This window comes from Equus quagga, chromosome 14, assembly GCF_021613505.1.
Source record: "Equus quagga isolate Etosha38 chromosome 14, UCLA_HA_Equagga_1.0, whole genome shotgun sequence".
In the NCBI taxonomy this organism is placed as follows: domain Eukaryota; kingdom Metazoa; phylum Chordata; class Mammalia; order Perissodactyla; family Equidae; genus Equus; species Equus quagga.
In genome coordinates, this window is record NC_060280.1 from 57531445 (window position 1) to 57544940 (window position 13496).

Consider the following 13496-nt stretch of genomic DNA (forward strand, 5'->3'; position numbering starts at 1 on the left):
TCATCTTTGTTTGAAAGAAAAAAAAACCAAACCATAAGCCTCCCAGATGTCGATGAGTCAAACAGGATAACAATATTTACTCCACTGTCATCATCCCTACATTTTATTTAATTTCATGAGTATGGGGTGTGGACCGGAAAAGGCAATACAGAGTTTTGCAGTTGTGCTGGGTAACTAATAAATTTTGTATGTGCATGGGCTATTAGGGTTGTAAATCACAATGAAAGGTGTAAAAAAGTTAGGGGTAAAGTAGAGCAGAAAGCCAAAATTGGACAGTGAATTAGAGATTAAGTTGAGGGGTGGGGAGAAAGGCCAAGGATAAATATAGAGGGAGAAGACCGCATAGAATCCCTCAACACAAGAATTCATTGCTTTAGAATTCAGAAATGTATATGTAAGGTGTGCAGGAAAAAAAGAAAAGAGAGAATTTGGGTTGTTTCAGAGCCAGCACTGCATAGACTAGACCTTTTTTTTTTTTAAAGATTGGCACCTGAGCTAACATCTGTTGCCAATCTTTTCTTCTTCTTCTTCTTCTTCTTCTCCCCAAATCCCCCGAGTACATAGTTGTATATTCTAGTTGTAGGTCCTTCTTGCTCTGGTATATGGGATGCCACCTCAGCATGGCTTGATGAGCGGTGCTAGGTCTGCACCCAGGATCCGAACTGGTGAAACCCAGGGCCGCTGAAGCAGAGCGTGTGAACTTAACCACTCAGCCATAGGGCCAGCCCCAACTAGATCTTTTTTATATCTGTCCTTCCCATGGACATACACATTTATGCTTTATTTCCATTACAAGCTTTTGGTGAAAAGGTTATGCATTTTATTGAAAAAGCCTCACAGTTCTGATTCTTTGTCATTTTCATCCAGGTAGTATTCGTCATCTGTGGTTGTATCTGTGTCACAGTCTGAGTCTACTGGATCCTCTTCATAGATATTAAGTGGTGTACTTGGAGATAAGCCATCTTCTGGCATTTGATTGCTAGGAGAATTTGAGGTTGACGACTTCAATGGGTTAGAAGGGTTAATTACATCATCTTTCAGGAAGCCCGGGTTCTTTAGAAAACTCGGTTTCCATAATCTTCCTTCTGTCAGTGACCTCTTTACATTCTCCAAGAAAGCCAACTGTTGTTCTTTCCCAAAAATTCCATAGTCAATAGGTCTGGATATAGATGTTACAGACTTGCGACCCATTCTTGTCCTGCTGTTATACAAAGCCCAATTTTCATTTTCATCACAGGACGGAAGTTCAGAAAAAGATTTGAATCTTCGACTGTACCCACTGTTATTAGAGAATTCATTCCCAAGGGTCAGTCCACTCAGGGCATTGTCAATAGAAGCGGTTTCAGAAAAATGGCGCTCTCTGACTTTCGGAGGATGACTTTTGCGTAGCAGATCGCCATGCACATTGATGTTTTTTAAACTCTTTGAACGATAGTGGTGTGGAGGCTCAGGTTCCCTCTCCAGAGATGAAGCACTCCTTTGTTGTTGCTGACAACTGGCCAGTGGACTGTTTATTGATTTCTCTGCCGGCTCTAGTGGAAAAGGATGGTCAGAGAAGTCTGCTTCCCCGAGCCTGGTGATTGTAGGTTGGGCCAAGACTTCTGACTCACTTTCTAAAATCTGAGCTACTGTTACAGCTTTAGAATCCTCATCCTTTGGTGGTGATTCTGTGATATTTTCAGACTCAATCTGATGTGGTTGTGAAATGCTGTTAGACTTCTGATTGTTTAAATGTGCAGAAGCTTCTCTGTTGGATATTACAGTAACCTGGAGAGGGTTCTCAGATTTCTGCACATCCATCCCATCATTACTAAACCTGCTTTCATCTGTGGATTCTGTGGACTTTGGAGAAGGCTCAGTGGACAGTGGGTGGCACTTTGGTGTGCCAAGAGATAAACCACCAAAGCCAGAACTGTTGCCACTTTGGGGGAAAATAGTAGCTACATGTCTTCTGGAGCTTAAATCTTTAGCTGGAAATTTTTTGCCTGCTTTGGACACGGCTGCCAATCTGTGTTTAACTGAAGATCTGTTTTTCCCTTTTTCTAGGTCATCCAAGCTGGTTTTATATTTACTACTTCCTCCAGGAAGTGAAGGTTGATCCCATGCCAACTTCTGCATTTCATCCTTAGCCTTCAGGTTCTCTGTCATATTTACCTCCTGACTTCTTTGAGGTAGTTTCCTGGGTTCAGACGGCAAACTCTCTAAATCTGGTTCACCTGAATGGGTCACCTCATCAAGCTGTAGTTTATGCAAAGCTGGAGTCAGAGCACAGACTTGGCTTTCTGAGTCAGAAAGTGCTTCATCAGTCATTTTTTGGAAATCTGTTCCAATTTCCCTCCTGACTTCCCTAGGCTGCAATCCATTGGCACTGTCATTGATACCTTTCTGAAGACACTTTCCACTTCCAGTAGCTGTAATGGCTATACCGCCACCTGCACCCTCCCCAGAACTTCTCCCAGTTTGGGAATTTTCAACATTCTCTTCTGAATGGGCTGGAAGATTAAAAGGACCACTGTTACCTGATTTAATGGATTGCTGACAATTTTCAGATTCCTTTTCTGCAACTTTTTTTCCCTGAAGAACTGATGAAGTAGGTAGGGTTTCACTTTGCAATTTTTGCCCCCTTACTTTCCTGCTTTGTGAATTGCTTAGAGATGGTGTTTTAGCTAAGTGATCTTGGGAAATCTCTCTAGTTTTAGATTCTCCTTTATGAAGAGAAACATCTGCTTCAACAGAAGCCATTTCCTGGAATGTAGGTTCTGAGGGCCCACTACTTGGTAACTGTAAAAGAGTCCTTTTTTCAGTGGCATGAGAAGGACAATAGCTGTTCTCCTGAGCAGAGTTGACCAACATCTTTAGATCTTCTGGTGAAGGTGTTCCTGACTGCTCTCGTGTAGAATAGTTTAGTTTGTCTTTTTCTAAAGCATTAGGAAATGTCTCAGTCTCCGCTTTAGCTAATTCTGTAAGTGAATCAATATTTTGTGTATATTTTTGAAGGAGGTTACAGAATTTTTTGCTGTGTTTCCTTGGTAGCGTGTAATATATTGAAACCACCTCAAGACATTTTACATTATCTTCATCACCAGAAACAGAAAACATACTCGTAGTCTTAAATTTATGTAATGTTTTTCCGCTTTCTTTTCCTGACATGTCTGAAGAAAAAGGTAAAGGGTCTTCATTTGAAAGGGAAAATACACCCATCCTGGAGGCAGAAATTTTACCATCCTTTTCAGTGCATTCTTGAAAGTATTCCTTTTGGTGGCATCTTTTAGTTAAAGAACAATCCCTAATGGATGAGTCACTTTCCAGAGGGTTAATGATTCTCTCCCAAGGCCTTAATGTTATAGCAGAAGCATCTGTGTCTGAGACCAAGCATTTTTCTCTTTCATCTCTTCCAACTGAGGGAGATGGTACTCCTGAAGGACAAGACACAGCCCTCTTGATGAGAAACGGAAGTGGTCCTTTTCTAACAGAAGCAGATCCAATGTTTTTCATTTTTGTCATCCTCTGGGTGGCTTCAGGGGCTACTGAGACTGAGTCTGAAACTACTTTGGAACATTTGCTTTCTGACTCAGGACTGGGACTGAATTCATTTGATGTGTACTTCCCTCTTGGATCTTCCACATTATTTTTGATTTGGAATGGAAGTGGCTCATTCCTAAATGAAGAAGCCATTATCTTACCTTCTGACTCCCTGTTACCAATGAGAAAACTGGCTGATTGTCTGGGTAAGGTGCAATAAATTGTGTGAAGCTCAGGGTCCTGGGAGTTGCTTTGATTCACCTCACTGAGGCTACAGCTATCACTTGTGGGTGTTGATCTACTTTCCATTTTGCTTGACTTTTCAGTACAGGACATGCTTTGCCTTATTTTTCCTTTTCCCTTTCCATCCTTGAAAGGAGGGTGTGAATGGCATTTGACAACATCAATCACTTCATTATGTACAGTCACACAATTATCATTACTTTTTTGGTTTTCTGAGGGGCTTAGGGTGAACTGATTATCTTGGTTCTTGCTATCATTGTCTTTTTCTTCTCTTTCTCCCAGAGATGGATCTTTGCTGGAAAGACTTTTCCTGGAGAACAGTGTAGTAGAAGGAATCAACAGAGCATCAGGGAAAGAATTATTCGATGATAAGGAATCTGGTAGTGTACTTGATGACAAATCTAAAGAATCACATGGAATGTTGTGGCCAGCAGCCAACTTGCTACAGTTGGTAGAATGAGTTGTGGTACATTGTTCTTCCTTAATATCTAAAATAGCAGGGTTTTCTGGAGGTTCAGAGCTCCAGCGGTTATATTTAACAATGTTTGAAATATCTTCATTACTTACTGTTAATTCCTCGTGACAACCTTGATTTGGGCTGGGAAAAGATGATGTTGTTCTGTTTTCCTGAATGAAAGGAAGGGAAATTGCTGAGCCAAGTTTTCTGTTCCTGGTATAATTCTTATCTTTCTTTAGTTCATTGGCTTTATCTCTGTGTGATATATGAATTTTGGAGATATCTTTACTGGAAATGACTCCAGGTGACCTTTTTGAACTTACTGGGGTAGATGCATTAAAAACAAGTCTGTTGCTCTTGGCTGAGTCCTGGGAGAGGGGATTTTGAAAATCAGGTAAAGGGTTAGAAATTACTGTCTGTGAAACAGGTTGAGGTATTTCACTAGTCACGTTTGTCTGGTCCATCTTGTTTAGTTGTGTGTCTTTTTCCAAAATAGATTCATTCAAGTCTTTCTCATTATTCACTTCTGTGACCAGGATATTGGGTTGACTTTCAGGAAGAGGTGGAGAAACAACTGAATTGCTGTTGGTCATAGTGACTTCTGTATATCTTCTTATGGGAAGAGAGGCAGGCTTAACTTTCTGCAAAGTGACTGCGGAATTCTGAAAGTTGGGGCTCTGAGGATTCCCTCTGTCATCGGGAATCTGAGGGAAGGAAGTTTTGAATGAGGATGCTGAAGTCTGAGCAATTCCAAATGAGTAACGTTCTTTGTTTATATGTACTTCTATAGGACAAGTGTCCTGTTGACATTCTAACCCACCAGGTTTGATGTGATTGCTTGAACCAGTCATGGAGCAAACATTTGGTGTGCCAAAATGAGTCGACTGGTTCCTATTACCTTGTGACACCTCCATGCTCTCCAGTGTGGATGTTTGAGAATCAAACTGCCAAGGATGTGGCTCTTCTTGCTCTCTGGAAATATCTGTTCTGTAACTGGGAGAAAATGATCTCCAGCGTTGAGAAGGAACACTGTGGCCATGACCAGCTGATGCACTATTTGCTTCAATGGAAGTCATTTCAAAGTCTCTGTCAGAAGAAGTGAATGGTTTCCTGCTTTGATGAAACTCAGACCAGGAAGAATGTTCTTCCTGTTGCCCCCAAAAAGGACTTTGTCCAAATCTCTGTTCCCTGCTTTGTCCAAAGGTATTGCTAAAGAAAGACCTAGCAAATGGATTGTCTTGATGGTAGAATGGCATATTCTCTGAGTTCTCCAATGGGTCAGGACCCATTGCATTATCCATGGGGGCATGTAAACCAACACTTTGGTAAACACTCTGTGAACGGTAAAATTCATATCTCCTATTCTCCTGAAAACACCTGGGATACATATACTGGTCAGCAGGGTCAATTTCCATTGGTGATGGTGCCCTCAGGAACTCCTCCTGATTCTGCCTATCTCTAGAAGAATCTGAACTATTCCATATGATGGATGATAAAGGGGTTCTCTTGGGGCTCTTCTGGTGGCTTGGTGGCATAAACCCACTCCTGTTCTGAATTGTGCCTGGAAAATATAAGCTTCTTGCTGTGAAATACCCTGTAGCTGGTGAGGCTGATCGTTGCCTGCTGTCAAAACACAGAGAAGTACTACCAAAAGTATTCTTTTCCATATAATCTTCCTTTAAAACTCTCGGTTCCCTTGACCTATACATATCATAAATTGTCCTTGTTCTCGGAGAAAAGGTTTTAAAACCTTCCCTAGGGGTTCCTGGTCTTAGGATGTCATAGATAGACATATTAGAAGTTTCCTTATAGTGACTGTTGTGCCTTCCGGTCATATTACCATGTCTGTTCCCACTCGAGTAAAAGTGACTGAACTGTGTTCTTGATCCATAGTTGAGAGATGTTCTGGTATTCACTGAGCTTGGAAATTGTTCCTGAGCCAGTTTGCTATCCAAATCATCTAAAACTGAAAGGAGAAGAGGAGTCATTTTTTTTGTATAATATTTTACAGTCTAACAATAATTTGAGTTGTTGAGGCCCCTCTTCAAGAAACATAATCATTTATAATTTTATTTTTATTATTTTGTCATAAATGTGATGACAGTTTTGATTATGGTTCTAAGATAGTCTGAATTTTACAAGGGTGTATTGGAAGTCTATTTTTCATACTTTTTCAAATCATACTTTTTCAAAGTTAACCTTCCATAAGGCCCTAAGGACATAAAGCTACATTGTTTTCCAACAACAAATTTTAATCATGGTTTCTTTTAGTGCATCTTTTGTGTCACTAGGTAGCTAAAATATTTCCAACTATGTTTACCCCAGAGGATTGTAATAGAAATGAGTCTGTAAATAACGTGTAACTTCTCAGTTGTACCATTAAAAAAATAGCATTACCACCAAAAGTTTAGCACCTAATTTATAAACATTCTTATTTGGATGGATTTGAGCTACACAGAAAATTTAAGGTTCTATAGAATATTGTTAAATGATATGCTAACAGTAGATTGTTTTTCCTGGAAAAATTAAGACCTGTTAGCACTCCAATAGTATAGTACCTTCTGTGTGTCAGGCACAGTTCTCAGCACTTAATTTATTAGCTCGTTAAATCCTCACATAATCTTATAAGATTGCTACCATTACTATTCTCATTTTATAAATGAGGAGCTGAGGCATGAAGAGATTAAGTAAATTGCCAAGGTCACACAGCTGATAAGTGGATCTAGGCAGTCTGTCTCCGGAGTCCACACGTGCAACCACTGTGCAATGCAACCTCTGTGCCATAAGAGTTCACTTTTCATTTTCTCTCTTTTTTTAAAGATTTTATTTTTCCTTTTTCTCCCCAAAACCCCCCGGTACATAGTTGTATATTTTTAGTTGTGGGTCCTTCCAGTTGTGGCATGTGGGATGCCGCCTCAGCATGGCTTGATGAGCGGTGCCATGTCTGCGCCCAGGATCTGGACCGGCGAAACCCTGGGCTGCAGCGGCGGAGCGCGTGGACATAACCACGGGGCTGGCCCCAGTTTTCATTTTCTCTTTTGATGAACTATAAAGACGATTTCACTATGAGCTCATACTGTTACAAGGATGTGAAGTTGCTCTTGTCAAATAATATTTACTTCTCCTTCAATAGCAAGGTCAGAGAGTGGTGTCCAAATCAGGGCCCAGTGACCTCCCCATAATACCAGGAGCCAGGCCAAGCCAAGACCCAGGGCTCATGCTTACTAGGACTATAGTCTCTGTGATCTCAGACAAGTCATAGGATATTTTTGGTTGGTTGGTATTTCTTTGAATTATATTTATTTAATCGTATTTGACATCTTTTCCTCAATAAAAACCGGTTAGAATTTAAATAGAACCATAATCTCTTAAAGTTTTAAGATTCTCTGAGGCCCACCTTGTAGTAGATATATTTTACCATGTTCATGTTATAATAAATACAAGTGGATAATGTACATATTGAAGAGATGTTCATTAATGAAAATCAAATCTGACATGAGAAATAAGTTATGGGATTATTTGAATTGCTGAAGAAGCTTTCGGCTTGCTGAAATATTTCCTTCTGAGTTACATAAAATGGTGCACTCTTCTTGGTTATTTAAAATTATTTGTCATTAAAAACTTCAATGACAAGGAAAGTGAGGCATATCAGTATCTGAGTGGATGTACGTGGGATGCACTTGTGACGTGTCAGTTATGTTAGGGCAAGTGCTGAAGGGGTTTTTGACATCTGTTCTGGATTCTCCTACTCTATTTTATCTGTAAATTGGTGCTCCTAAGTTTGCATAGCCAGCAGAAGAACTAATCTTGAGCATGAAGGACCTGTAACACTAAGGAATTCTTCAGGGAATCATACTGTCACTGTTTTAATGAAAAACAAATTATTTTTCTCCAGTCTCTGAAATAATTTATTCCATATATCCACAAATAAAGTAATCAAGCAACGCCAAACTGTCAGGTGAGGCAAAAAGAAAGCAAATCTATGTAATGGGTAAAAATCTGTCTTTAAAACGAATTATAATAAAATCTCTTTGATTTCTATTCTCCTCTTCAAGCTGTTCATAGCTTTTTATTCACTTAAATAAAGTCTTTTGCTGACTACAAAAACAATATATGGTTATAACAGAAAATACGGGAAAGTATAACAAAAGGAGTAAAATCCCCTGGAATCCTTCCCAGAGGTAACCGCTCTTAACATCCCCATAGTGAGATTTTAAATTATTTGAAGTCACTTCGAATCTCAAATTAACAATGCTGTTTTACTCACTACTCCTGAGGGAAACAAAATTCCCGGTCAGCTTCTCCTCTTTATTTGCTCTCCTCTACTAGCAAAACCTTTGTTTTGGAACAGAGATTTCCTCTGGGTCTCTTTTCTCTGAAGCAAGTTTTCTGCCAAGAACCATCTTCCTGAAGGGAGCCCCTAGGCTAACCGCCCAGCTGGATGGCACTGACCACCCCACCTGTCCCAGCTATAGGGCCCAGGTGATGTCATTGCCTTTGCAAACTGAAGTTAGTTCCTCAAGGTGAAGCCAGTGAATAACTTCAAGCTCACTTTTCAAATGGCCAGGCTTATTTTGATACAGAATAATTTATGTAAAGGTGAATTATGCTTACGTAATAATAAGTTCTACATGCATGTAGTACTTTTGGAATCTCTTTCAGTTTTTATTGTTATCTATTGTACAAGGTTAATTGTTTGACAACAAGTAGATTTCATCACAGTGCATTTAGGTCCTAACTGGGAACAATAAAAGTCTCTGAAGAACAGTAAACTTCATAGGTACATTTCCTAAGGACGTATTTCCTTTTTACCTGAGGTTAAATATTAAACATTACTACCATTCCATAGATTTTTCAGTTTTGGCCTGAGAATATTTGCTTAGATTATATCTAAATATAATATGCTTTAATATTTGTGTTAATAGCATATGACACATCATCTTCAGATAAGGGGAATGAGAGGACTTCAAAAATAAAGTAAAAGGTTTGATATGTTTTGAGCATTTTAACAAAAACTGTAATTATTATTTGGTTTAGTACCAGGGGTTCCAAAGGCCATTTAATGCATAGACTTACCTTGGAAAAACTCATTCTCCAGCAGTGAAGCATCCCACGGGGGTATGCCACTTCCCTCCCTCATGCCTGCTGGCTTGGGGACAAATGTACTGTCAACTGGTTGATTTTCCAACGGTGAATTGTGTATTTTTGTCTGCTAATTTTAAAATAGAAAATGCAATATTATTTCTGGAACTTCTCCAGCGAGAATACTCACATGTTCCCACAAAAATGTCCCCAAGCTTAGAAGTCCTAGTCTAAGGAGTGCAAATCAATTTTCCAAAAATTTATTTCTCAACTTATAATGTTTAGTTGTTTTTGCCATTTGCTAGTGATCACAAACTTCTTCATACCTACTTTAATACTTTTAAGTATCAGCCTTCAGGCAAGATATTGAGTCTTTCTCTGCCAAAGATTCCTACAAACTTACACAGCACTACACAAATCTTAGGAAGGTTCCTAGCAAACAGGAAAGAAATCGACCTTTCTTGAGTTGGCAGTGTTGTCTCTATGGCCCCGGTGGCTAGAATTTTAGATTTCTTAACACTGTACCTATTCCATCAAGAGCCAGTTAGCTGAAACTTGTAGTAGAACTTAAGATTTGTGAACTTGATGGATTTAAGGGAAAAAAAGTATTTCTATCCACAGAGTTCATGTAGAATGGTAGAACCTCCCAGACAGACATAAAGAGCAGATTAGTAGTTCTGAAACAAAGGTGCTAAAAGTATGACCTTATAAATATATACATGTATTTAAACTATCGCTAGTTTTACAGGATTTAGGAGAATAATGTAGAGCTAAAGTTGTTTTCCTTTCTTCACTAGCAAATGTTTATCTTGATTTGATTTCATCAGATCCATCACTGCCCTACTTTCAAGTTTTAATTTGTCTTGACAACCTTGGGAGAATTATCTACTCCCACACCTTCACTTTCTTTTGTCAAAACTCTATTTGCATTTCCTCTGTCAAACTGGCTCTGTCACTCCTGACTCCACTTTAACTCATCCTGCACCCAGGCCTGAACAAGGCTAGTAGACACTTCCCATTCCAGTCTCTTTTATTCTCAGCTCACTCTATCACTTTATCCAGTCCTTGCCTCTTGAATCCCTCTCTTCCCCAAATTTTCCCTTCCCACTGGATGTTCACCATTACATTTCATCTTACCTTGAATGCCTAAGACTAAATGTCTGATCTTTCCAAAGCTCCAACTTTTTTACTTCTCCATCAGAGGTCTCTCCAATTCTAAAGCCCAGGTTCTCTTAATCCCTACATTCCTTAAAAGCTAGTATTTTCACTCCTGCCTGTTTTCTTTCTCAAGATCTAGGTCAGCTATTTCTTATAGAAGCCCTGCCCAAATTTCACTGACTTGTGGTTTTCAGTTCTATGGGCAAGCCATAGTTGAATACACACAAAGGAGACTTATTAATAAGAAAGAAACAATCCCATGATAATTTATTGGTCATTGGATACAATTTAACACACCAACATAAAATTCAGAAGTAAACAAATACTAGAAGCAAAACGTAACTACAGTGAGATATCAGTTGGAGGTAATAAAACCAGAAACTAATCATTCGAGAAATCAGATCAGTTACAGCTAAATTTTTTTCTCTTAAGTGCATCAGGGTGTTCTCTTTTGTGCCCTACCTACTGTCTCTTCTGGTTTTTATCCGTGCTAATAACAATTAGTGATGGATCTTATAAGTCCATTCTTCCCAAATCTGCAGGTTGGGTAGTGGGTGCAGAGTAGCTACGTCTGATTTAGAGAATAGCAAGCATCATTGCCTCTCAACCATTTTAACACCCAAACAAACTTAAAATTTCCTTTATGTAGACCAGAGTACATTTCTTTTGGCTTCCCGGATCACATCCCTTTATAATGAAAATCTATAGTGAAATGAAAAGTACATGAACTGAGGGCTCAGATGAAGATGAACCTCTTCAGGCTGGGAAGGATTACTACCACCTGGAGACCCTGAAAATAACTTCCCTTGGTTCTATTTCTTCCCAGATCCTCTGCTTCAAGACCATCCCTACTCACCCAACGTGTTAAGGATGCTTCCAACACATAGAGATTGTAAATTATATGGCTAAGAGATAACATGGAGACTTCATTTACAATCAACTTGAACTCAGCAAGGATTTTTTTCCTATGATAAAACTATTAAAAAAAGGGAAGTGCTAGTCAGTGGTAGATATTCAACACAGAGAAGACTGAACACTACTACTGCTCTATAGATCCTTAACTTTCATTTAAGCTGTATGTGAGATATTATTATTATTATTATTAGCAGCAACTACAAACTGATTTTTGTAGGCAATGAGCCGAGGGCTTTATAGGTGTTCTTTTTTTCATTTTAACAACCCTATGAGGTTGGTACTATTATTTATTCCCACTTGGCAAAGACTGCATTTTCAAGAGGTCAGGTCATGTGCTTCAGGCCACACTGGTGGAGGGAAGGGTCATTTCCAGTCTGTAGGATTCCACAGCCCACGCGGAATCACTTGCTCTCCTTTTTCTATTGACTTATGAGTGCACTACATGCTAGCTGGGGGCATCTTCTGAGGCCAAGCACAGGTCTTAGAGCTGCCGTTAAGCGTCTGAAGTTTCCTGTTACCTAGAGCAGAAGTAAATCCCTCTGGGGCCCAGAGCACACACGGATCCTCCGTCAGGGCTCAGTCTTGGACTCAGAATCCCCCTCTATATAATGTTTCGTGACATGAAGTTGCCATAAAAGATGAAGCCTGTTTCCCATTCTTGGCCTGAAGGATGAGGTTCAAACACCTCCACGCAGCAAAATCGTGTCAAAATCCCTTTCCAGCTTTTGACTGAAGCATGTCCTCCCCAGCTCTCCGCCCTCCGTGCTCCGAGCTCCCTACACACAGTTCTCTAAACTACCCTGCTCTTCTTCCTAGGCCTCCATGTCTCTGCTCCTGATCTCTGCTCTTTCTCCTCTTCTTCTGGAAAATAGCAACTCATCCTTCAGAGTCCAGTTCATATATCACCATCTCTGTGAGCTCTTCTCCATTTCTCCCAAGAATTAATCATCATGGTATTTTTATGCACCTCTAATATTGCAACTATTATGTCATATCAGAGTTGTTTGCATTCTCTCCACTTTTACTTTATCCCTTCCTCCCTACCACACATTTCAGTCCCTACTCTGATCTAGGAAACCAGGGATTCAAAGACAAGTGAATTAGGACCCTGGAAGTAGATCAACCTCTAAAATAACTAAGAAAGGATAGTATTCTCCTTTGCATGAAATCAGCACCAAGAGATTGACTAATATTTTCTGAATTGAACTCCAAGACTACTCTTCCCACAATAATATTTTCCACTTCTGAACTTCTCTAACACATTTTAGTACACTCATTTGGTATCAACTATCTTCTATTGAACAAAATTAATTCATTTATTCAGTTTTCAATATACTTTTAAAATATCCTCTCTCATTTGATCCTCAGAACAAATTTGTGAATTAGGTAGGAATTATCATTCTCATTTTGCAAATGAAAAAAACTGAGTCTCAGGTCAGTCCCTTACTCAAGTCACATGAATAATAAATGGTGGCATCGGCTACTCATACTCATATGATGTGATCCCTAACCCTGTTCTTTCCACTATGTTGCTTATTACTGATATACTAATGTGCATATCTTCAATTAGATGGTTAACTCTCTGAAGACAAGAACCTTGCTTTAAACATTCCATGCCCTTCATACACACAGTTATGGATTGACCTATGATATACCAAGGAAGAAACTATATAAGATTTCCAGTAAAGATTATTACAGAAATTGAGACACCAAATGTTCACAATATTAAGACTCAGAAAAGCATGTCTGAAGCAGGAAATGATAATGATTAAGCACATGAGTTCTGCACAGGTCCAAATCCTGGTTCTGCTCCTCAATAGCTGTATAACTTTGGGCAAGTTACTTAACCTCTCTGTATCTTAGTTTCTTTCTTGGTAAAATGAATGTAATAATGATAATAACAGCAGCAGCAATAACACCACCCCCTACCTCATAGGGTTGCTGTGAGGATTAAATGAATTAATAGTTGTAAAACACTTGAGAATGGTGCCTAGCACTTAGTAAGTCCTCACAGTTAGCCATTACATTTCTTCTGTGGTTACAGAGGATTTCCCGGAGGACTGCTGCTGGTGCTTGCAGCCTAATGAGCTAGAAAAGCGTCCTATAGGATTATAGGCCA

General features: G+C 39.4%; 1 protein-coding gene across 10 annotated transcripts in view; it reads right to left on the reverse strand.

The window, feature by feature from the left end:
• Nucleotides 1-609: 609 nt before the first annotated feature.
• Nucleotides 610-13496, reverse strand: part of EXPH5 (exophilin 5) — a 66851-nt gene continuing 53964 nt past the window's right edge. For 7 of the 10 annotated variants that reach the window (XM_046685408.1, XM_046685410.1, XM_046685416.1 and 4 more), the window contains 2 exons: nucleotides 9299-9434; nucleotides 610-6188 (listed from right to left, as the gene is read on the reverse strand). In XM_046685408.1, the coding sequence (XP_046541364.1) occupies nucleotides 835-6188; nucleotides 9299-9434 (5490 nt within the window). In that variant the 3' untranslated portion in view covers nucleotides 610-834. The remainder of the gene's footprint in view (nucleotides 6189-9298; nucleotides 9435-13496) is intronic. The other 3 variants (XM_046685409.1, XM_046685417.1, XM_046685418.1) reach the window with 1 other exon arrangement.